The 27,444-nt window shown below is 31.5% G+C and overlaps 1 protein-coding gene across 1 annotated transcript in view; it reads left to right on the top strand.

The window, feature by feature from the left end:
- LOC143079414 (kin of IRRE-like protein 3) overlaps positions 1–15,731 on the top strand; it is a 45,743-nt gene extending 30,012 nt beyond the window's left edge. The window contains exons 6-17 of the mRNA XM_076254746.1: positions 1,281–1,616; positions 1,870–2,172; positions 3,047–3,157; positions 4,508–4,526; positions 8,452–8,531; positions 8,732–8,747; positions 8,935–9,008; positions 9,504–9,522; positions 11,497–11,570; positions 11,998–12,016; positions 13,937–14,010; positions 15,249–15,731. Coding sequence (XP_076110861.1) covers positions 1,281–1,616; positions 1,870–2,172; positions 3,047–3,157; positions 4,508–4,526; positions 8,452–8,531; positions 8,732–8,747; positions 8,935–9,008; positions 9,504–9,522; positions 11,497–11,570; positions 11,998–12,016; positions 13,937–14,010; positions 15,249–15,286 — 1,163 coding nt within the window. The 3' untranslated portion in view covers positions 15,287–15,731. The remainder of the gene's footprint in view (positions 1–1,280; positions 1,617–1,869; positions 2,173–3,046; positions 3,158–4,507; positions 4,527–8,451; positions 8,532–8,731; positions 8,748–8,934; positions 9,009–9,503; positions 9,523–11,496; positions 11,571–11,997; positions 12,017–13,936; positions 14,011–15,248) is intronic.
- The last annotated feature ends 11,713 nt before the right edge of the window (positions 15,732–27,444 follow it).

Here is a 27,444-nt window from a genome sequence, read left to right as displayed (position 1 = left end):
TTTTTTTTTATGCGTCTAGTCTTTCATTTGACTTTCAAACTCTCCAATTATCGATTGCATTTAATTTTTAACCATACTTTTAAAACCTTTCGTCGTATGTTTATTTACTTTCTGTTACCTTAATTGAAGTTTTTCTTTTTCATTCTCATCGTTTTGTTCATATAACAATGAACAATAATAAGTATACTTAGATTGTTGTATCAATGACCCTTAAAAAAATTGACAATTATTTTACTTTTTAAGTTGTATTCGGAGCGTACCCGTTTACAAGCGTTAAATCATTATAATCGACTTCCATATTGATTAAAATAGTTCTCCCTTCTCGATCAACATATTCTTCAATGATATTAAATGTATGTGTTTAATATAAATTGAAACCAACTTGATCGTATGCTTCAAAAACTCTGAAATATTTCGCCGATGAATTGGTCATCTGTAGAATTATTCGAAAAATATATTTCATGTCTATAAACGATAGGAAACTGACAAACAATCAATACTATTTCAAGATTGACACTTGTAACCTTCAATGCATTTTTATTTGGTTTAAAAAATATTTATTAAATTAATAATGAAAAATTACAAGATAAAATATTGCAATGTTACATAAAGTTCAAATATGGGATTCGGCAACAAGTTTGGAAAAACTTGTGTAAATCCGTCGCCATTCTTATTTCCGTATACATACACATATATTCCGTTTACTTTTCTACATTGGCTAGAGGTATAGGGGGAGGGTTGAGATCTCATAAACATGTTTTACCCCGCTAAAAATTTTGCGCCTGTCCCAAGTCAGGAACCTCTGGCATTTGTTAGTCTTGTGCGATTTTTAATATTAGTTTCTTATGTATAATTCGGAGTTTAGTATGACGTCCATTATCACTGAACTAGTATACATATTTTTAAGGGGCCAGCTAAAGGATGCGTCCGGGTGCGGGAGTTTCTAGCTACATTGAAGATCCATAGGTGGCCTTCGGCTGTTGTCCTCTCTATGGTCGGGTTGTTGTCGCTTTGACACATTTCCCATTTCCTTTTTCAATTTTACTACATATATTTAATCATTTTGTGTTTATGTTTCATAAAAATAATAAATTGTTTCTATCTGCTTCTATCGTTAGAATCAGGTACAATATATTTACATGCACCCGAATAACAATTAATTTCCACTAGGTGTAATACATTTTGAAAAATACTTTATATTACGAATATATGTAGAATACAAAACAAATATTTGATCGATTTAAATATAACGTTTAATGAAATAACTTTTAATCTTTTAGCTCCGCCGGTGATAACAGCTGACAATAAAGACAGTTCTACACAGTACGGACAGTTTGGTAAAAGTACTAAAGTATATGTCACTGTGTACAGTATTCCAAAGTATTCTAGTATTAGTTGGTATATAGGTAATATACAGTTAGTATCTAACAAATATGTCATTAATGAAGAACCTGTAATAGTGAAAGATGTGTTTCATGGTGTAGAAGTACAGCTGGATGGTTACAGAGTTACAATGACTATAAGTGATCTACAGGAGGCTGACTTCACTAATTATACATTACGTCTTTATTATGGTAGTCAGTATGTACAGCATGAAGTGACTCTGGAATCTGCCAGTAAGTAAAGATTATTAAACTCCTGGTGTATATCATGAGTGTATCTAAGGTAAGTTTATTTACAAATATGTATTAAGTTAAACAACTTTCAAGTGACGTAATATCTTTTCAAAAATGTTTATTTCCTACATGTATGCCTCCCCTTTTTTTAAATTATTTTACTATTTGTAAACCGTATTTCACTTCTATATGATATGTTAAGGATGCAGTTAATATTTAAGTGAAAAAAACATTTGTTTAATAATTATTTCAGGTGCACCAGAAACACCATCAAATTTTACAATAATCGGTTCAGGTGAAACTAGTATTACAGTTCAGTGGATTCCTGGATACGATGGCGGACAAATACAGACGTACTACGTTCAATATTGTATTACCGGAACTAGTATATGGTTCCAACAGGAAATCAAAACCAGTAACCAACTTGACTTATATAAAGTTTACACCTTGACAGGTTTACAAGATGAGACATCATATGAATTAAGAATGTACGCAAAAAACAAAATAAATCAGAGCCAACATACAAATGTTGAGGCAATACGAACTCAAAGTTCAGGTATTAGTAGTAGTTGAAATATAACTGTTTAAGGTGGTATGGGTGTCATTCGCCATCTTTGATTGTGAAAAAAGGAGAATCTTAAGTCAAGATTTTCAATTAAAATAGCAGAATTGGATGCAGACATGCAGATAACTTATGTGAATTTGCACTTAAAAGAACAAATGTATGAGATTATAACTTATCAGTATTAACATTTTTACAGTGTTGATTATTTCTGCTTGATTTTTAATATTTTTAAATAGACATTTGAAGGGGAGGTTACTCTGAAATAGTGCATTTTCTAAAGAAATCTATATGGATTTTAGACAAAAAAAAGATTGAAAAAGGCACGATGACCCTATCTTTTCTTTTGGTATTCTCAATGCATTTTCTGAAAGCTATCTTCTAATATTTTGTTTTATAATTCTATCATTTAGTTTAGATGCTAATCACATAATGATGATTTTCCCTGTATAATCCATACAAAATGTGTCATTTTGTCATAACCTGTAGCTTTAAGAAATGCGCTGTGATATATGGTCATGTATCATTTTTATTATATTTTCGAAAAATATAAATATATACTAGGTTTTGGCAAAGTATAAACAAATTCTATCATTTTTAATTTAGACTTCCATATATACCACTTTAATTTCTATGATTTTCATGAATACCATTTTTTTGTTTTTTTTCTTTCAATTTTCCAATTCTCAAAAGATTTTTTTTAATTTGGACTGTGCATGAAACAAATATAGGAATAACTTACGGTTTTTATTAATGTGATTATACAACATGACCTTCCAGTTGTTTCACCATTATAAGTTTATAATGTTTTTTAAATTTCAATTCAATGTGAATATAAATTATGTTTAAAAATTAGGTGTTTTTACAGAAGGTCAAACTTCATCAAATGCAATAATTGGCACTGTAGCAGGTGTGCTGGTAGTATTGCTGATTGTATGTGCCGTCATCGTTAGTATTCTGATCTTCAAAAAGAGAAAAGGTAATTTTGTAACTTTAGCTGAATAGATTAAAACGAATCGACACAACTGTGCTACCCTGATCAAATTTTCTAATAATGTTTGTTCAATTGGCTTTCAAAACATTTTGTTTCAATCATGTTTGATAATTTATTCCATTATTACGTGTCTGTAATGGTGCGGTAATATTATGATATTCAGATAGCATCTATGAATAACATTATTCGTTCATTTTGATCACCGAAGATTAACATGGATAATAATAAATATGTTCACTGTAAGACATGGAAGTCGAAGAGTGGGTTAGAAATAATCTTAAAAAAAGAAGGCGTTCACTTTAATCAAAGGTTCATACATGAACATGACAACAAAAAATCAACAAGACATGTTTATAAATAAACTAGATACAGACGCATATTACCAACATCGAACATTTGTACTAAACTATGTAGTATGCATCGCAAAGTGATCTTAGGAATGACGTAGCCGTTAGCATTACGGCTTTGCATGTCATATTTTGTAAATATCAACTTCTGCAAAGTACCACATGATTTATAGAACGACGAATGTCATACACATGTTCTTGAATTAATGTATTTTAACTGCATCTGCATATATCTCAATGAAAATAAGGATTCAGTAATCTGACTGATATCGTAAACTGTACAATCCATTACATCAATTCCGCTTACACATAGAAGATATATATTTCACATCTGAAACGATATTGCATGATTTGCATTTCCTATTATGATTTTTTTGAAAGACGGTTTATGCAACAACATGCAAGGAAGCCATCGAATTGAGGGTTCAAAGGGTAAAGTTGAAGTCACCTCTTTGATAGATTTAAGGACTAAACCATGATTTCATCATTGTGTTGGCCATTATACATCTGTTTCATAGATTCTCACAGATATGTTCCTTTTAGCAAAAACCATAATGATGTCCTACTTTTTGTTTGTAACATAAACGTGGGTTTTTTTCTGGGTTAGTTGTGTTGTTCAATTTTCATTATAAGTATGCATTTTTGTCATTGTCGTTTTCTTTTTGTTGCTGTCGTCTTTACTGTTTTTGGTCATTGTGCTTTCTGTTGCTTTTAATTTGAGACTTTTGATTTGTGATTGTCTTTTACCATCTTCTCTCTCTCTTCCGATTAATCTACTGCTTCTCCGTTCATAGTCATTCACGAAGATGGTAAATAAATCGTTGCTCATACATACATCCTACATGATGAAATGAAAATAAAATGAAATCGAAAAGTTTCTTGAAAAAAAATACAGACATTTGTTCAAACCTTCTTTCACGAATTCAAAATATGTCTTTATCATTGTCATCATTATTTGATTTATAATAAGGTATTTATTAATTGACAGGCAAGAAAGAAACCAAAAAGTAAGTACAAAATTATTTTACAGTCATAGTATAACAAACAAATAGTTAAAAACTTAGGTTTCGATTTTAGTCTATCTATACAAAGCGACGAATACTACAAAATCAGGAGATGACTAATGAGTTAATAAATTAAAACAGAGACGCGGTAATAGAGAGGCAAAATTACAAAAGAAATTTTAAAATGTTAAGTCCAGAACAAAACCACAAGGCAAAGAACTAAGAACGACGAAAAGACAAAGAGTAAACAAAACACAACATAGAAAAATAAAACAATGAGCAACACGACACCTCCTATAAAAACTGAATGACCTTAATTGATGTGAGCGGATTAAAACCCTGCTGCACATGTAGTACCCGTAGTTTAACCAGAAACAAATCGAGAAACCACAATGTCAAATCAGTTGTATATACACATACATATATACTAATTGCTTATGTGTCTGTCTCCAGAATTATTAATGTATTCTGTCTGACATGTCTTAGTTAATGATAGGGACATGTTCACACTAACGGTACTGAACACTTGTAATTGCATCCCTAAAATACACCTCAATTGTAAAGCTGTGACACTGGTTCTGGTTCCAAATAACTAGATCGGTTTATTAATTACTTTTATGCATGATCGTCTGTGACAATGCATGTTTTTATGTGCTGTCCTTTATTGTCCTATATTGTTTTATGTGTTCGTTTTTTATTAGTGGTGATTCCCTACTTCGATGTGGACATAAACATAAATTATATAGTCATTCTATAAACTTACTGTTTGCAAAAGTACGAATTATTCTAAATACTAACTTTTTGTAATTTTGGGTCATCAGTGCTCTACAACTTTGTACTTGTTTGACTTTCTTTACTTTTTTGATCTGAGCGTCACTGGTGAGTCTTATGTAACGCACGTATGGTGTATTCAATTATAAGCCTGGTTCCTTTAATAACTATTAGCATGTCGAAATGTCATATTGTAATGTCTATTTGTGTTTTTCTCTGTCCGTAATGTTCTTGCATTTATTTGTACTGTAGTCCTGGCATGTAATGTTATCATTTTAGTGTTATATTTAACACTGCCATAAAGGCGGGAAGCTTAGCTAGCCGCAAAACCATGTCCAACCAACCATTTTTTTTAAATGTCCTGTACCAAGTAAGGGAAATGGCTGTTGGTATCTTATAGTTCGTTTCTGTGTGTGTTGCATACTCGTTATGGTTTTTTGTTGTTTTTGGTTTTTTCGTAGTAATTCTCTTATAGTTGATGATGTGTTTACCTCAGTTTTAGTTCGTAACCCTTATGACTTTCGAACAGCGGTATACTATTGTTGGCTTTATTGGTATTGTTTTACCATTTTAGAATATTTTGAAAAATCATATCTGCATTTGAAATTAAACTTTTTAAAAGGATGATAGTTCCACATCAAATTAAGATATTGTATATTTTAACTATATATATATATATTCCTTTTTTGGTAATGTTCGTTAGGCTGCTGACTCTTGTACCCAAATTTTTGTCATGTTTATTTAATTTTTTGCAACCGGCAATAAACGTGAAAAGTTTATCTAGTTATATAACCAGGTTTAATCTACCATTTTCTAAATCAGAATATGAATCACCCTCAGATGTGTTCCATTCGTTTGATTCGCTTTTGATTTTGACATAGTTGAGGAACATACCTTGAAGTGCCGTATATTTATTTTTGTACATTTTTTCTTTTTTAAGATTTGAAAATAATTGTCATTAAAAGTCACTCTTTTAAATTTTACTAGTTTTGTCATGCATACGATAGGGTAGTTTGTGTGTTTATGAATGAATATGCACTCATAAGTTTAAAAATAAATTTCGGCAAACGATTGTTTTCTAAATTCACTATTAATAAGTTTGAAAAAAAAAGTTGTTTTCAACATCATTCATTTTTTCTTTTTATTATAACTTGCAAATATTACATACATTCTTATTAGAGCTTTCTTACAAATTGACGAAAGGTACGAACGAACGTAAAGGGAGCACGTATTTCATTTTTACAAAAACACTTATAATATAATCTAACAGAGAAAAAAAGTGTCAAATACACTTACGTCCGATACGTTATTTACGTAAACCACGAGTACACACATTTCCGCGGGAATTTTTTAAGCACGAGTTTCACGATTAACAACTCAATGACATTATTGAAGATCGTTAGTCTAAATTTAACGACAAGATTCACATTTATTTTTATTTGTTACAGTACACTTTCAACAAATATCGAGATTTGCTATAAAATGATGATACAATTATTTTAAAAAGTAATGTTGAAAAAATCTAAAAAAAAAAAAAAAGACTTTGTATATCAAGAAATGAATCTACAGTTTTACACCATATATATTGTGGATTTTATAATGACGATTTAACAGTACACATGTTTGGAAGATAGACACGAAGTTGTCACTTATCGTCCAGTGGCTAATATTTCATGAATGTTCAGGACTTAGGCAAAACGCAGTTATAAGCTAAAATAACCGTTCCATTGCTCCGGTGTATCATATATCACATTAAGGCGATGGTTCAAAAGTTATGAAATGATCACCAGTATATGGAATAGTATAAAGATCATCCTATTTTTTTCATTTTATTATTTTGAGCGTTGCAAATTATGAATCAAGGACGTATTTGTATTTCGGTTAGGGAAGAAGACATTTGTATTTGCTTTGATATTTTCTTGGGTTAAACAGTGCAACATTGTAATATTAAAAGTGGGGGAGGGGTCGGTTTTTAGTTTTCTAGGGGACATTTTTTTCGTCTGACAACTCTATATTTAGAATACTTTGTAGTGTTACCTCCTCCGACCTGGTGGTATCAATAATCATATTCTAACCTATCGTACGTCCCGAAATCCTAAATATATCTCAAGAAAAATCCAATTTAATAAGTGTCGTAGCATGCACGATTATTGTCCGAAGTTCCACGACTATTGTATAAATGTGTCAAAATAAAGGATCCCTAAAACGAGTCTTACGTATGATTCGTCAAGCATACGTACCTTTCGTCAATTTGTAAGAAAGCTCTATTATGCCGAACGATACTACATGTACATATGTATCAATACAAAATAATTGATCGTCCTGTGTGAATAGTCCAAGGGTCAGTTGCCCCATGCAGAATGCAGAATTTGTCGTAATACTTGGATGAAAAAGTAAAATCACAAAAATACTGAACTTAGAGGAAGATCAATTGGGAAAGTCCATAATCACATGGCAAAATCAAATAACAAAACGCATCAAAAACGAATGGACAAAAACTGTCATATTCCTGACTTGGTACAGGCATTTTCAAATGTAGAAAATGGTGGATTAAACCTGGTTCTATAGCGCTAACCCTCTCACTTTAATGACAGTCTCATCAATTTCCGATATTTTTACATTGATGCGTTAAATAAACAGACACAATAAATATAATAGTCAAAATATGGGTACATCAGTCATCATCGTTTAACAATTTTAAAAGGAACAATTTAACAGAACACAAAAACATCTACTATCTACGAACACATTTATTGAGTGTCTGACGTCAGAAAATTTTATACGTCACATAAATTTGTCGTTCAATGTGCGTACAAACAATTTAAAAATTTTCATGGGAATGTTAGCATATGGATGGATATTGCTTTTGAATTAACACAAGAAGCGATCTGTTTAAGAAACATTAATAGAACGTCAGAGTAAAAATGGTTAATTCTAATTTTAATAAAATTATTGATAACTAAGAAATATCATTTAAGTAAAAAATCGAAGCCATTTTGTACTTCAAATAAGTATGATAAGTTTTATTTATACTTTTAAGACTAAGATTACCTATTAAACACGTGAACACTGAAACTATTTTAAAAGAAAATATTTAACGTTTCAAAATCTACAAAAACATGATTCTTGTGACCTAAATTAACTGTTTATTTTAAAGAAATGCTGGATTTTATGAAAACAGTGGCTTTGGAAACGTGCAAATTGGAGATAAATACGAAGAGGTTGTTAGTAAATCGGGTACGTCAGATATATCCTTTTTATAAATTCCTCTTAAACCTCGTGTTCTGAAATAAAAATATTATTTTTCGTCAAAAAATTACACTTGATGATGTCAAAAATATTAAATGCCTTTTTCAACAAGAATAACTCATTCACAAGATGTCGTTGAATATACCAATATATTGTTCATTTTTAAATAGAGAATGTTTACATTTCAGGTACACAAGAGAAACAGTAAGTATAAGTAGCTTATGCATTTGTTTTGTATTTATCATCATTATTCAAAACGTCTTTTTCACTTATTTGCATTTCTACTGAAGATACATAATTATCAAGATTTACCCATTTTCGCATAGTGGTTTCACTTTAATTACAATATGTATTAGAGAGAAATATCATAATTATCATTAACATATTACAGAACTAGTAAAAACTACGAAGCACTTCGAACAAAGGAGACTGTTGACGTTTATGATGATTTGGAGAATAGTAAAGGTATGTGTACAATAACGTTATCGTTTAAAATTACATGTACATATTGCACATGTATCTGATCTACAAATCATAGTAGATTTATATTTGATACTAGTAAAACAAAGTTATACCTAGATTATTAGTTAGTATATCATAAGCGCGTTACCTCCATCGGCGATTTGTCAGTGGTACTAGAATAAAATAACTAGAAAAATTAAATCTAACACAGGTTGGCGAGATATTAAAAAAAAATCCAAAAAGTTCTGCAAATACGCCTAACAGAATACATTCCTTGTGGTAAATGAAAAAAAAACATAGTAATTTGAATGATTCAATATGTTTATACACAGTTATTCCATAAAGTGAGTAACAGTATATTTTATATATAAAACAAATAAAATTACAACATCATAATAGGAAAAAATATCGTTGTACATCATCAATGAGTTGTATCAATTGCATGAGATAGGATCCGTTCACAAAAAACAACACAATTATTTTTTTTATATCTTGTAGGCCTTCAACCGACAAATTCGTAAGTTTTTATATTGATACTACTCTAAAACAATAAAATCATCAAATAGTGTTTATTTTTTGCACTCCAGATACATACATATACGAGTGTCGTTTATAAATTGTAAGACTCAGAGGCACTCGATTTAAAAGATCAATACAGGTTAACAAATCAATAAATGCGATCTTCTAGTACAATCCTGGGTTCCCAATTTTGTAAAGATAGTATAACAAATTACTTACACATTAACTTGTATTTTGTATACACAGTAACAATAAATTTGTATATATCTTGTTAATGCATATTTAATAATATTTTATTGAAACTGGTCAATGATTTTTATAGTTTATATCTTGATAAAAAAGTAAGTTTTATTTCAAATTATAAATGAGCCGCAAGGTGTATTTTAATGAAAAAAGTAAGAAAGGGATATCCTTATAGTGATCGGTTAAATATAATTCAGATCGAGCATTTATTGCAAAAAATGATGAGTTAGACGACAAATAATTGATATTTTAAGGTTTTTCTTGACGTATAACTCAGATGGATACATCCCAACATCTTCAGATGGTACACCAAGTCGCGAGACATATATAGATGGCTAAAAATCGTAAATAGTCGTATGTGTTTTGATTAACGGGAAAAATTGAATTGTAATATACTCAAAATAGTCACTCTTTCCTCGTATAATTTATAAACATGTTTCTGGTGAACGGCACACCTGATATTTTCCTCATAATTAGCTGGTAATAGATAAGAACTAACAGTTAACGAACTCTGAAGGACTTTACGACCGGTAACAATTTCACATGGTATTTCCTGCCCGGATTTGTTTTCTTTCAGTCAATTTATGACTTTTGAACAGCGATATACTGTTGTTGCACTTATACATCACGAAAAGAAAAGAAAAGAAAATTATCATAGAATAGGAGAATAAAAAGTTAAACTATGTAATATTAAATAAAGACAACAGTAGTATATCGCTGTTCGAAAGAGTTTAAACATATGTTTAATAACAAGGTAACATGTCCATTTAACATCTCAAGCATTGACAGTGATTTTTACATTATTACTTACATGTTTTGCTATTTATTATAGGTTAATAAATATAAAAATATATAAACTTTGATTACAATATGTATAAAGTTGTCACTCCCCTTTTGCGTGATCATATTTTTAATAACATTAACGGTACCAATTTTCCTGCACCAGATGTGCATTTCGACAATACATGTCTCTTCAGTGATTCTCATGGCCAAAATATTTGAAATCCAAAGGCGGGAGATACATTCCTTAATATATAATAATTTCTAGCATTTTGTAACAGAAAATTTTAATAAAAGAAAAAATATCCGTATTGTCATACCGAAGTACTAGCTACTGGGCTGGTGATACCCTCGGGGACTAACAGTCCACCAGCAGAGGCATCGACCCAATGGTAGTAATAACATTAACGGTACCAATTTTCCTGCGCATTCCGACAATACATGTCTCTTCACTGATGCTTGTGGCCAAAATATTTGAAATCCAAAGCTTATATAAAAGATGAAGAACTATAATCCAAAAGGTCCAAAAAGTATAGCCAAATTCCTGAAACGGAATCAGAGCTTTGCAAGAGGGAGATACATTTCTTAATTTATAATAATTTCTAACATTTTGTGACAGCAAATTTTAAAAGCACAAAAAGTCTGTATTTTCATGCCAGTACCGAAGTACTGGCTACTAGGCTGGTGATACCCTCGGGGACTAACAGTCCACCAGCAGAGGCATCGACCTAGTGGTAGTAATAACATAAACGGTACGAATTTTCCTGCACCAGATAAGTGTATTTTGTTTTCCTTTTTTAAGATACATTGATAATCTGTGATAATCTAATTCTTCTGACTAGTTCTAATGCATTTCTAACAGACATACGTAAATCGTCACCTATTAGTTGTCCGTTTTTATTACACTTTAGATAGAACAAGTTATATAACTTTTCTGTACACATTTCAGAACCAGTAAAACCTATGAATCACTTGGACCAAAATACACTGTTGAGATGTATGATGATTTAGATAATCACAAAGGTGTGTAATATTTATATGTTAAACGATAAATATTTAAAGAAAAAAGGAATATTGGCTTCGAAGTGAATAACTTATAGTTGTTGTTTTCTTCAACGAGCTGTAAAAAACAGTATAAATGTATTACCCAGTGAATAAATTATTCAGAATAATATATATGTATAGAAGGATACCAAAACGATGTAAATTATCTTGATATATCGAAGAACCATGTATGCATAATTATCGCTGTTATTCATTTAACTAATTCTTCAAACATGAACGGAATTTAAGACTCTTTACATTCACCATCAATCTGTCCTATGGTTGTTGTACCTCTATATAGACTGCATTATAAACAAGTTTACCACAAATCCTAAATATATTTGCAACACATATTGCATGTAGAAAAGTTTTAATTATAACAATTTGCTATTTGTAAATCTTGTAGGCCTGCCATCGTCTAAACCGTAAGTATTTATATGGATAATTAATGCGTACATGTAATTGTTTATCCTTAAAATTGTCATTTTCTGTTTAAATAAAGTCGCACAAATAAAACAAGGATATATTTGGGTACAATTTAATCATGTTTCCTTAGATGATTATTTTGTAATTAGCAAACAGTAGCATTAATCTACTGTTGATGTTGAGGTTCTTATTGTTGATCTCCTGTGTAACTGAACATCGACACATGACGGTTTAGAGATTAAAAGTTGCCTTACTATAACAAAAAACAAATTCGACATATAAATACCTTGCCCTAAAAAGTTAGTTTTATCATTAGTGTAAGATAAACTCCTGTAGGTACAGCGTCACCAAAAACTTGATACTCAAGGGTTATACTACAACACAAAATGCGATGCAGATCTAGTAGTTGTGCCGAGTTTGATACCGTACAACTTGCACATGACGATGTTTTTACATATGTTTTAAGGCACAACCACGGTTTAAAGCTCTAATATTAAAAGAATATGAATAGAAACAAACTCTTTTATTGAATAATATTAAAGGAAGTTTTCTGTGTATATAATATTGAGAATTGAAATGGTGAATGTGTCAAAGAGCCAACAACCCTACCAAAGAGCAGAAAACAGACGAAGGCCACGAATGGGTCTTCAACGCAGCGAGAAACTTACGCATCCGGAGGCGTGCTTACGCTGGCCCCTCAACAAAAATGTATACTAGTTCAGTTATAATATACGTCATACTTAACTCCAAAATATACATATGAAACTAAACTGTAATTTAAAATCATACAAGACTTACAAAGGCCAGAGACTCCTGACTTGGGATAGCTTAAACATGCAGTAGGTTTAAACATGGTGTTTGATACTATATTTCCCTATACATCTAGTCAATGTATAAAAAAACAAACATACAACAATACGCACAGTAAAACTCAGTTCAAAAGAAGTCCGAGTACAATGTCAGATTACGGACGCCATCACAAGTTGGTTGACCGTTATGGAATAACCGTTTCACAAATGATAGCGGATATGTTACTTACGTCGTAACTACAGTCCCCTTCCCGTTCATAAATGTGATCTACCGAATTAGACTATTTACCGAATTTGTTAACTCATAAGCAACACGACGGTGCCACATGTGGAGCAGGATCTGCTCACTCTTCCGGAGCATCTGAGACACCCCTAGTTTTTGGTGGGGTTCGTGTTGTTTATTCTTTAGTTTTTTTTATGTTGTGTTATGTGTACTATTGTTTGTCTGTTTGTCCTTTTCATTTTTAGCCATGGCGTTGTCAGTTTATTGTCGATTTATGAGTTTGACTGTCCCTCTGGTATCTTTCGTCCCTCTTTTAGGTAACAAGGATCTAAACAAATTGACAATGATACATAAATTAACAAAGGACTACTAGCAGTTATTGACATGCCAGCTCCAGACCACAATTAAACTGACTGAAAGATTATGTATTCATCATATGAATATCAAGTACAATCCCGCCCGTTAGGGGTCTAGATTTATACCATCATAAAATAAATATGAAGAACATAAACCGTATCATGCCAACATCTGGTTTTAGAAGAAATGTGTTTAGGTCCGATGCAAAGACCCTCTAAATAAATGAATATTAAAGCCAAAATATGCAATCTTTATTGACCTGACAACAGTATCGTAACTATATCCCTTCTCAATTAGTCTGATTGAAGGTTTTGTTTGCTTTTGAGGTGAATGCCGATAAAAATATTAATGTACTTAAACGCACTATAATCTTCTGATATCGATTTCTGTGCTGAAAACCAATGAAATCAGCTATATACACCCATTACAAATCATTCAATACGAACTATTTCTAATCGAACATATAAGCAAAAAGACCTATTACATACTTTGTATTTATAACTTTATTGCAGTTATATTATGTGTTTTAGTTCAGTAGACCATTATGACTCATTGTGTACCAAAGATAAACCAAATGTGTATGAGGAATTGGAAAATCAGAAAGGTAGTCTTAAGAATCATAAACAGATAATGTTGGTTTTTTTAGATGTAAAAAAATTCAAAGCATTTCCTTTTAATTATTAAGATTATACAGTCATGTATCTTGCATTGGTACTAACTGAACTTCTGGTATTTATATTGATAACTTAAAAACATGTGTAATGTTAATACAACGCAAGATCGTACAATGATAGTCTTGTGGTTGAATTATATATAAATGAAATGCAAGCATTTACTGAAATAAGTTATATTTGTGTAATGAAAAGTTTGTAATGGTAAATTAAACTTAAAGAAAGGTATTCTCAATCAAATTTTGAATTATCAAAAGTATCGTAGCATGTTTTATGTACAAATCCAAAGACATTCAAGTACAAATTTGATACAGTTAGTAATAATATCTGTCACATACTCTTCAATTCCAAACGATATTACTTACAATGAAATACAATCGATTCCGTTCTTCAATGAAATACAATCGATTCCGTTCTTCAATGAAATACAATCGATTCCGTTCTTCTTTTTATGATACATGTATGCAGTCAAAACCACCTATATTCAGTTAACATTAAATTTAAATTCAATTCAAGTGCCAACGTTCCTGTTATTTGAGGTACTCTTGTTGCAACTTAAACATGGTCCACATGAGCATATTTTATTACATTTCGCACCTATGCTCATATACACTGATATGCACTCGTCTTGTAGTCTAAATTTAGGAACATCACAGCACTTACCCTATTGATTTCTTATTTCATTTGTTCTCGTCCTAAATTACTGAAAACACATGCTTGTTTTCCATCGTCAATTAATTGGTAGCTGCTGAATTGCTTTAAAATTCTTTATCATATGAGGTCAGATCGATAAAAAGTACTTCAATAACTTTATACAGAATAATAATCAACTAAAATGACTTAATTACATTTAAGAATAAAATTGAGAATGGAAATGGGGATTTTGTCAAAGAGACAACAACCCGAACTAGAGAAAAAGTATTCAAGAATAAACAGTTAAGTATATGAGGCAAACTGTTTGGATGTTCATATCATTATGATTTTAGTACCAATAAAATACTTATTTTGCAATAATTAACACAACATATCAGAAAGTACAAATTGAACATCTGCCCATCAGCAAAACTGTACAGTATAGCAATATTTACTGTAAGACTTTAAAGTCTTCAATAATAATTGAAAACATATTTTAGTTATACTCTTGATCATTGAATTATTTGACATCTTTCAGGACAAACAGAAAAAGTGTATGTCAATGAAGCGTTCTGAACAAAATTTCAATACCAGATTTTGTCACGAAAACTATGTAAATCAATGAGCGTATTGGTTATTGATGTGGCCTGTTAAATTGTGCAATTTTTTTTAACCAATATACTGATCATCAGATACTATATCATGTATATACTAGTCTTGCTTAATATTATGTATAATAATGTTTAGCGTGTTAATCGGAAAGTGAAAACAGAAAATGGAAACCGTGCTATATGAACTATGTACACTTTCATTTAATTACCACTTGATTTTTTGAAAGACGTATATCTAGTCATATTTATTTATTTACTTCATCAAAGTGAGAGGGTTAGCGCTATACAACAAGATTTAATCCACCATTTTCTACATTTGAAAATGCCTGTACCAAGTCAGGAATATGACAGTTCTTGTCCATAGTATTTTGCCATGTCATTATAAACTTTCCGAATTGATTTTCCTCTAAGTTCAGTATTTTTGTGATTTTACTTTTTACATAAATGTAGCTTTTGTAAATATATCAATAAAACATTAAATGTAGCTTTTGTAAATATATCAATAAAACATTAAATTTAGCTTTTGTAAAAGTATCAATAAAACATTAAACTCACCTTTTCTTAGAATATTCAATATATATTCACCATATTTAATGACGAAAGTTTCTTGCAATGAAAAAGAAAACCAAATAATCGCATTGCAGGTGGATAAACTGTCTATACATGTAACAACTTATAAAAGGTAACCAGAAAAAAGTTTATGAACATTACCTTGATGTAACGTCAACAAAGTAGTCTGGTCCAAACAATTCTCTTGAATCAATAAAAAAATAGCCGACGAAATACCATATGAAACACTAAAATTTTATTAGACACACACGTTTGAATCATTCGTGTGGCCGCTTTTTATTATCTGATGTGACTTAAAAGGGCCTAGTAAGCTTTTCTCATGACTTGGCGTCCGTCGTAAATCGACCGTATTCGTTGTCGTCCGTTGTCTTCGTAGTCCGTTGTTGTGTGCTTATATCTCTGAAACTAAAGCATTTGGAGCAAATCTTGCATTGGGTAAAAATGTTTCTCAGGTGAAGATCTACCTGCCCTGCAATTATAGACGCATCAGCTGCAGACAACCCAGTGTTTGATACTGCCCCTGAATCGGTAATTTTAATGAAATGTTGCAGTTTTTGGTTAATATCTTTGATATTACAATAGATAGAGATAAACTGTAAACATCAAAATTGTTTTTCAAAGTAAGATCAACAAATAAGTCAACTTGATCAAAATTGTCAATTTTCGTAATTTTTCGTAAATTGTTGTAATCCTTTACAAACATTTTCTTTTTTGAAACTACTGGGCCATATTAAACCCAACTTGGCCACACTCATCATTTGGGTATCTAGTTTTAAAATTGTGTCTGATAATCCCGCCAGGCTCCTACCAATCAATCTGGCCAACATGGCTAAAATAAAATATAGGCGTAAAATGCAAGTTTTGTCTATTATATTTTGAACCGTTATAAATAGAGAAAATCTGAAAGGAGCAAATATGTTAAAGCCTAGTGGCCTTCGGCTGTTGTCTGCTCTATGGTCGGGTTGTTGTCGCTTTGACACATTCCCCATTTCCTTTCTCAATTTTAAGATTAATGAGCTCTACCAATTGTCCGTACACGTCAAAACTGTTAGACAAATTCTTTTAGAAGTTATAACCTATGGCAAGCCGTTCTCGTCAAAACTATGTTTAAACCATTTTTCGAGAAATTTACACACTGAGAATTACAAAAAAAACACACTGAGATTTAAAAACTTCAAAACACACACTGAGAATTAAAAATTACACACTGAGAATTAAAAATTACACACTGAGAATTAAAAATTACACACTGAGATTTCATAAAGACGCACTGAGATAACAAAAATGAAAAACACACACTGAGAATTGAAAATTACACACTGAGAATTGAAAATTACACACTGAGAATTGAAAATGACACACTGAGATTTCAAAAAGACACACTGAGAATAAATAAACTGAAAAACACACACTGAGAATTGTTAATTACACACTGAGATTTCAAAAATACACACTGAGATTAATATGCAAATTACTAATGAATATTCATGAGATGAATAATTCAACAGATTAATATCTTGATCTCAAAAACTCTTGTCATTATAGTGAAATGCGATTCCTTCAACCAATTAACATTCGTAATAAATTCATGACTTAACATCGCTCATATTCACAAGTTTGTTGCCTATAATTCATATCATTACTACCAGTGTATCGGGACTTAAAACCGTTTTAGCATGGGTCCCTTTTAAAAAGTCTTCCAACTGTGAACCTGATTTCGCAAGTTAATCTTTTATATTTTTGTTACGTTTATATGCTATTATAGACACTTGAGTAAAAACTTCACTGCATTATTTGTTTTTCAGTGCAAATTGTTCCAAGTTTTCTTATAATTTTAATATAAAGTTTTTTACCATTTGGTATAAATATTTTGTAATAAGAATAAGCGGGTATTTTTTTTTGTCCTTTTTTTTATGAATAATTTGGAACCAAATTGAAGGACTAACGAGTTCTGTCCCCTAGTTGCTTTAAGCTTGTAATAGATTCAGATTAAGTATGCTAATTATATATGTGCGCATAAAAAGTGCGCACAAATCTCAGTGTGTCATTTTAAATTCTCAGTGTGTAATTTCAAATTCTCAGTGTGTGTTTTCAATTTATTTATTCTCAGTGTGTCTTTTTGAAATCTCAGTGTGTTATTTTCAATTCTCAGTGTGTAATTTTCAATTCTCAGTGTGTGTTTTTCATTTTTGTTATCTCAGTGCGTCTTTATGAAATCTCAGTGTGTAATTTTTAATTCTCAGTGTGTAATTTTTAATTCTCAGTGTGTGTTTTGAAGTTTTTAAATCTCAGTGTGTTTTTTGGTAATTCTCAGTGTGTAAATTTCTCGAAAAATGGTTTAAACATAGTTTTGACGAGAACGGCTTGCCATAATAACCCATGAATGTTTTCATGTTTGCCTATTACATTTGTATCATGAAAATATATTAAGAGAGAATAATTTTATTCCGTTATGCCTTATTTGATTTAAATTATAATACATGCAGATAAATAAACGCTTTAGATTAAAAATAAACAATATGATGAGCAAGAGAAGATCTATTTAAAAGTCAAATTTTGCAGATATAGTTAGCATGGTTAGTAGACAGTCACTCTTCATAGAAGTAATTGCCTTTAATGGGGATATTTTGTGTTTTGAGCAAAAACTACAGAAGATAGAAAGAAACAGAACAGACTAAAAAATCAGTAATGTAAGATCAACAGTATGGAGATTTTTGTCGTCATAAAGTCTATTCTCGTCACTATATAATGTTTGTTTGATATGCACATAGACCAGGATGAGCGACATAGGCTTTTTAAAGCCTCTAGTTTTTGTAGCAACACCATTTAATCTATTATAGAAACATATTGCAGAAGTAAAATTCGAGTAGTTCTGTGGAATAATGTATGATAAAAAAATCATTAAATTAAAGAGTATTGATTATCAGATAAATTTCAACCCCTAAATACTATACTAATAAATAGATCCATGACATTTCATCAAGTAGAGTCTTTCAATCCTTACCTTTACATAACTTAAGCCATCAAACATAATGATTGTGTGTGTAGGCAGACATACACATATGTTTTAAAAACTTGTCTTCTGTAAGGAGTGGCGTAGCCTAATCTTTAATTTTGTAAGTCAAACCATTTGAGGACTCAGCCCAGAGTTGATTCGGACTTGATGGTTCACTAGGAAATCAACATTGCGAAAGTGTTTTCATTGATAATTGATTGATTGATTGCGTAGCGTTTCATCACATACATGGCATACTTATTGTGTTTAATGGACAGAAAATTTCGACTGCATCCCAAACATGAAGTCATGTAAGACTAGTGTTGAAACATTGCTTTGTAACAGGTAATTGTTCGGCTGATGACACAACTCCTTAAATTTCGTGATAGTGTACTTGTGAGGAGTGAATGAAGACATAGTATTAACCCAGGTCTGGACAAGTTAAATACTTAAAAATTGTTATATGCTGTGTCTCCGCTAATCACGTTGTATTCAGAAGTAAGAGCAATAACTGATCGGATCGAGTCAGGATAATATGTCCCTGATACATTGTATTTGTTGTCACAGCTGTAAATCTTCATAATTGTTTTTCCATTGTTGTAATATAAACTAGACAGTTGGGTTCACTTTTATATATCTCGGAGCATTTCATGATTAACTATACTGTACGAGTTTTGTTTATTATTACAGTATGTATCCGATACCTATAAATAGTATAAATCTTATTTTATATCGTCTCATCTTTTAGCGATAAGTGTGTCATATGGAACTTCTTATTCTTATATTGTAATATATAAAACAAAGTGCTTTTGAAATATATGATTATAAATACGAGAATCAGCATCATAAAAAATCTTCTCATTTTCATGCTGACGTCATATTTGTACAAGACTTATCAATATTTAGATATAGTTGTTGAAGGTAGGTGAAAAAACGCCATAAATAGTAAATGAAATATAACAACTAATATGTTATTATTGTCTAGGAGATAACAAGATATCTGTAAAATTCAAACAACATTAAATTACGAATTTGTTACAAATATTATCGGAAATTAATAATATAACAATTATAGCCTAAGTCAAAAGTCGATAAGGATATATCGACCAAAAGAATTATATCAACCTCGGACTTCGTCTACATTCAATATACTTCTTTCATGTCAATATATGCTGGTAACGACCTTATAGAAAGGCTATAACTGTATAGTATACAATGCATTTATGTTATCAATTAATCGAAAAAGTACGAACTGAACTCCAATCCATAGTTCTTCACCGACAATTATACCACATCTACTTATTTCTATATTACATGCACAACTATTAAAAACAATGATTTTTCTTCAAATCTGTTGATTTTCAACTAATTCATAGTGTTAAAGGGAAAACATGGTTCGTTTATTTTTAATGGGTTTGCTTTCAATTTGAATAATTTCCATTGTGAAATGCTGGTATTAGTGTTGCTTTAACAGTTATCCCATAAGGACGCCGTGTGTCAGTGTAAGATTATTCCGATGGTCAGAGGCCAGAGGGTGATCTTACACTGACACACCAAGTCCGAATGGGATAACTATTTTACATCCCAGCTGTTTTAGATTAGACGAAAAACCATTTACAATTCATAAAATCTAGTTTAGAACGCCACACAACCATTATTATATACTTTATATATTACCGTATGATGTATACCCTTTATGACCCCCTAACACGATGAGTAGATATCAAACAATGTCAACTCGCCCCACTGGCCAATCGGCCCACACTATATAGCCACTTTATGAAAAAATCGCTCCACTCTTGTAACAGATTTGCCCAACTTTAAAAAAGTGTAAAATCAAATTGAACAATCAGTCTGACAACTCATTTATTTAACGAAAAGGGTTTAAACCCCACTGAGTAAAGGTCTGCCAACTCGCCCCAGTTATAAAAATATCTTGCTTTGAAGTTCCTTTAAGTATGTTAAATTTCTGATAGTTCGTATCCAGTCGTCCTGGTGAAGTGGTATGTGTCGTGGCTTGATATGCTAAAGATCTTGAGTTCGAATCCCAGCATATACACTGGATTTTTTCTACGTGAATTTTGATAGATAGTCTTCTCCGTATAATTAATTGTAAGTTTTATACTGGATTTGACGTTCCCGCCAAAATGTCACAGAACAAAGGAAAGCATGCATAACAAAGAAACTTTAACTGGAGTGATCTGGTAGGGTGATCCGGCTCAAATCACCCCTGTTAGAACAAAGGAGCTTACAATTAATTATAAATGAGTTGTCAGACTGATTGTTCAATTTGATTTTACACTTTTTTGCTGGCTAATTGTTCGCTAGCTTGAGTCTGGTACTCAAAGACGATGGAAGACCGAAGACCGATGCGACCAGTTTCGTTCTATAAGAATTGGAGGCATTATGTTACACAATTCTGTTCCATATATTAATCAGCAGGAAGCCTTTGGACACTAATAACAATCTGGAAACATTGAACTCAACTTTAAGGCAACAACAGGTAGGTGTTTTATTTTATTAGAAAACTTAACCTATTTCAATAACATAACTCATTTGTGGATTCTTGTGTAATTCAATTGTTCTATTTATTTAATTTTAAAAATGATAGTCAGATGATTAAAATTAGATATGACTTGTTCGTTTATCAGTTGTTTTACTTTTATTTCAGGACAAATAGAACAAGTGTACATGCGAATGCAGTAATATGATGCAACTATAGCCACATACCGTTGGAAATGAAGCATACACGCATATACACGAGTTACATTTATATTTAGTTACCGCATTGTTATGTGCATAAGTATTCTCTCATCATGTTCATTCTTCATTCAAACAAATACACAAAAAACATCTTACAGGTTCATCCAATACATCAACATGGTCAATTATGATTACTGACAATCGCAAAATTTTAAGGCAAGAGTAAGCACCATTTAAAAATAATCCGTCCTGAGTAAATAAAAGTAAGAGACTAAATAGACACCTTGACCTTAGCAGAATGAGTTTTCAGTTCTTGACATAGCATCAAAATCATTAAAAACTACCAAAATTAAAAGTAACTTTCAAATTTCAATTTTCCTCTTGTGTGAATGAATATGTCTATGTTAACGGGTGTAACATGTGCAGCTGAATCAATTTACCCTTCCGGAGCAGCTGAGATCACCCCAAGTTTTTGGTAGGGTTCGTGTTGCTCAGCCTTTATGTTGTGTTTTGTGTACAATTGTTTGTCTGTTTGTCTTTTGGTCTTTTTGGCTTTTTTTTTCTTTTTTAGTAATGGCGTTGACGGTTTGTTTTCGACTTCTGATTTGAATAAACCTTTGGTATTTTCCGCCTATCTTTCTAGATGTTTTCTTCTATAAATATAGTAAAACAGAATACTGAATTAGTGACACTATTTTCCCTTAATATATAAATGAAACAAAATTCACGGCTACTTGAGAGATATTGAATTTTCAGAGAAGAATTAAGCAAGATATTTAAAAAGTAGTGTGAACAATTTGTTTTTGAAAAACTTGGGACATGACTACGAAAAACTTCGTGAGGGCACTAGCTGTGCAAATAGTATATATCCATGTAGGCTACTAATTGTTCGCCACTTTTTGCACATCAATTCGTATTAATTGATTTAAATTCTAAGAGGTATAATGCTTTTCTTAAAAAAGGCTATGTAAATACCAAACACTGAACATACATCAGTATTGCAAGGATTTACTATACTTATCCTTGAGTATTGTAAATGTTGAGAAGGGCTTTGTATAGTGAGAGATTTTTTCATGTTTTTCTTCATAAAACTAAAGTATATACAAATTTCTATTGTAGTTTCCATATCGGATTTTGTCCATACACCATTGTTAAATAGTTTCTTTTAGGTTTTCTTTCCATTTATACAAGAAAAGATACAACGAAAATCACCAATGCAGAACAACGCAACAAGATACACCACATTTCTAATTTTGTTTCAAGGCAATTAAAAAAAAAAAAAAAGAAAACTGATGCAAAGGATTTCCCCCAAGTTTATTACTTCACATTCGATTTATAGAATCAAGGCCGATGTCAATCTTTTATAGGCCCACATAGATTTGTTTCGTGTTGTTGGGTTGCTATCTTAATGACATTGATCAAAATTTAAAAAAGAAAAGAAAAGTCGAACAGACTATCCTGAATCGCATGAACTACGTACACCACGGCCGACACTCGGCTAACCGAGAGATAGTCGGTTAATCTATATTGAGTATGCGGCTATATTGGCGGTTGGTCTGTTAATCGGGTTGGTTATACGTCTGTTAAGAGTAAAACGCACAATTTTAATATTAAAATTTATTTAATATACAGATTTTAGGTACATTATAAGAATCAAATCAAAAAAAGAAAAGTGTCTGACAAAATGATATATATCATAGAACATTTTCCAACTGTAAAAACATTTCATAGTCTGCGCGGTTTTCAGTAAAACTAAAAGGCGTCGCGCAAGTATGTAGTATTTATGCTTATACGCATAGCAATTTTTGTAATGAAAGGCGAAAAAAACAATTTTAGATATCATTTAAAGGACACAAAATCGTACTTTGGTTCTAAAATATAAATTGAAATTAGTAAATATTTCATAATTGTAATATAACGTCAGTAATACCACGTTTTAGTGAACATTATGGGAATAAAGTCTGTTAATGGGTTGGACAATTGAAATTGTGTCAGTTAAGAGTTATTTAGCCACGACAATAGTTGTGCTACCTTTATATTTTCCCTTTGAAAAAGTTAAGAATGAGATGCTCTTGAGTAAAAAAAAAATGACAATACGCTGCAACAGTATCCTTCTAGTAAGAACATTTTTATTTTGACTTCCTTTGCATTTTATTAAGGAGTGTGTCACTTCGATATATGGATATGGATTGCCTGCTGGAATATGCATGAATCTATTATTAACGTTTTCTTCAGCCTTAATTTTTGTGTCTGTTCAAAGTAGCACGTTCTCAAATCCGTCCGAAAGTGTCTTTCTAATACAACACAGGGTACATATAACGTGTTGTCGTTCTCATATGCACATGATATTTGTCACTGGACGTTAAACTCTAAATCGTCAACATCATCCGATTGTTTTTTTTTCTTCTATTACTGAATCATCTGTTGTTTACAAATCAGTCTAAAGAAGTAAATGGGAAGGAGCGAATGCAGCTACATTTGGTTATCTTAAGTTTTAATTCATTTTATTCCGTTTATTTCCTTTCTACATAAGTGCAGAGGAGAACTGCAGTTGTCCGCATGTAAACTTTTAGCATTTATTACCAATATGAGTACATAGCAATCCGTTACTGTTTCAACACCCAGGGAAGTTTCATGTCTTTATTCTCAAACAGTTATTATGTTTTTCTATCTTTTTTTATTAATGCATCACTTCCTACTGTCCTTATTTATTTATCTATATATTCTGTGTTTCCATCCAGATTCTCGTGTATACAATGAGGGTCTGGATTGGGGGTGTTGTTTATTTCTATATTCTTTAAATTGTCTGTTACTTTTACATTTTATTTTATCTTACTCATTATTATTTCTTTATTCTTTATATATTCTAGCATCCCAATATATTTTACTTACTGATGTTTAGTTACACTCTGATTTATATACTGGTTAATACCAATTTAGATACAAATTAGTGTCATTTATGACAACCTAAACAGAATCCACATGATATATGCGACCATTCTTGGATGAAATCAATATGTATAGATTATAACATGCCCTTTTCTATATTAGCCCTGGTATCATCCCAAGACTCCCATATCGGCCTCGAGGCTTTAGCCGAGGGCCGATATGGGTCGAGGGATGATACCAGGGCAAATATGGAAAAACATGTTATAATCTTTAAGCTATTTATCACATATTTAAGTGTTGCAGAAAAGAGGGAAAAAAAGTTCAATTATAACAATTTAATGAAACATAACAGGTAAATTTTAAAATGTATCCGTATCCGTAACAAATATGTGATAAGATATAAATAACACATAGCTGAGAGGGTGATAGAGCAGATTGGGTCCCGAGAAAACATTGTCAACCGCGGCGTACTTGACAGCGTAACGGGTATTTGAAAAAGCATCAGAAGTGAAGTAAATAGACAATAGTAGTGCATTGACTTGACATATGAACGATACAAGGATTAGGCCCGAAACGGGAAAAAAGCTCTGCTTTCAAGAAAAAAAATATTTTCAATTGTTGTTATTTTGTTCTTGTTATTTATTTTATTTAAATTTTGGGTAAATACCCCTTTCAAAAGGCCTCATATCTGGCTGAGAAATATACATCACAATGAACATGATGAAATGTACATCACCAGTTGAAACCCATCGATGGTGAACGAATGCGTTTAATATCAACAATAAGCATAACACACAATGATTTATAGGTTTTAAAGTAAAAATATTAACAAGTGAAATACGTTTTTCCAACAATTGTAAAAGAAATAAGTTTGAGTCGTTCCACGCTTCGTTGTATAGTAAATTAGAACTTTAAGCATTGTCTATAAAATAACTTGATGTAGATTCAATTCATTGTCGTTTAAACTGCCGATTTTTGATTGGTCTAGCCGAGAGGGTGACTTTCCAAAAAATTGTCACCCGCTCAGCCATGTGATAGAGTAAATTAACACCTTCGTATTAGGCAATCAAAATATGGCATTTTAACATGATGTATAATAATACTTTAATATTACACTTTTTTTATGTCAGTTTTCAATATTCATGGCCTAAATTCATTGTTCATGTCGGTGTTTCCGTATATATTATGTTTCATTGCTCATGTGTTGTTTCCGTATATTTTAGCCACTCGTCTTGAGCCTACCCTTTGATCCGATAACACCCCATACAGCAATAAAATTATACTTTTATTGCCATTCATAACTCTTAACAGACCAATTAACAGACCGGGTTTTATACATCCGACCCATTAACAGACCAGGTTTTAAATAAAGATTGATTTATGTCACCAAAATACAGATTTTTGTGTAGATTTTTCACACAATGATATCAATTTGGCTGACAAACATAATGCCTGTCTTTGTTCGATGTTGAAAATGTCGCATGCAAGTAAATTCAACCAACGTGTCTTTTTGTGTACATTTTGTGTGTGTAAAATGTGTATAAATTTATTGATGAGTAACACGCCTTTTCATTTTATAGATCGTACATCGAAGCTAGAAAAATAATAATTACACCACTGGATTCGGTACATTGAATTGTTTTGTTAGACATGAATAATTTTTATGATAAACATATATTTAAAAAGTTATACAATGAAACATGCAGAATTTCCAATGATTTCCTCGATAACACCTGATTAACAGACTTTAGCCAACCCGATTAACAGACCGACCGCCGATATAGCCACATACTCAATATAGATTAACCGACCAATCTCTCGGTTAGCCGAGTGTCGGCCGTGTACACATGACTTTATCAAATGTCAGATGTTGTCGTCCGTTAAAATATATGTGGTCTAATCTTATCTTATAGACGATAAAATCTTGAAGAACAGGACAAATACAGATATACATATATTCAGAATGAGAAAAACAGCACCCCATTTGAATTCGTTCGATATTATTTGGCTTCTTAACAAGTTACGTGGTATGGTACGTTATGCGCTTAAACAGTTTGGGAACACTACCTTATATGGAAATGCATGAATTAGCATACTTATGTCCTCGCACATGTAATTGTTTTTTTACGTGTGACGCAATTTATGTTTACCTGGATTTTTGACCACTCCACTAAATGAGTAACATTGTACGACTTTGCCCCCCGCAGAGCTATAGAAAAACAGTACATTAACGGGTGTTACACGGACTCTTTTTAGACGATACACGGACTCTTTTTAGTTGTTACACGGACACTTTTTATGAATAGAATCACTCGTGCATGATCAGTGAGTTCATGGGCACTTTAACTTTCAATTAGATTTGAATTTTTGGTTCACCGACTTATTTCCTGTCTTTCTATTGAACAAAATATTTACGTTAGCATCAATATCTTTTTTCAAACATTTCCAGTTAAATACTATTCACATCAGTACACTAAGGGATTAGACATTTAACTTCAATAGTGGGGGATATGGTTTTCTCCTAAAATAGATATTTTGATCCCAAATTTTATGAGAAAAAAATTTATTATGGTCAAGCAGATGACAAATTAATGTTTTGAATGATTCCTGATTTTCCAAATACTTTTAATAGTTCCTAATACGATTGATCGACCAACCCCCCTTTTTTGTTGGCCGATCAATGCATTTGAATGGGGACATATAGTTGGAACCCCCCTTTTTAAGATGACTGGATCAGCCCCTGATGCTAATTTAAACAAAAACATTTGGGTGATGGCGTTGAAAAGTAAATAGTTAATATACTCAAAAAAAAGAACACACCGCCCCCTTCATGAAGCAAAATATTCGGTCAATAAATGTTTTCTTCAATATATGGACATGAATAGTATTTTGGACAATGCTGAAAGTAAAGAAAGGATGATACTGACGTGAACATTTCAATAAAAATAAGACAAGAAATAAGTAAA

This window comes from Mytilus galloprovincialis, chromosome 6 (genome assembly GCF_965363235.1).
Source record: "Mytilus galloprovincialis chromosome 6, xbMytGall1.hap1.1, whole genome shotgun sequence".
Taxonomy (NCBI): domain Eukaryota; kingdom Metazoa; phylum Mollusca; class Bivalvia; order Mytilida; family Mytilidae; genus Mytilus; species Mytilus galloprovincialis.
Note: the sequence above shows the minus strand (reverse complement) of the source record. Positions and strands in the feature narration are given on the sequence as shown.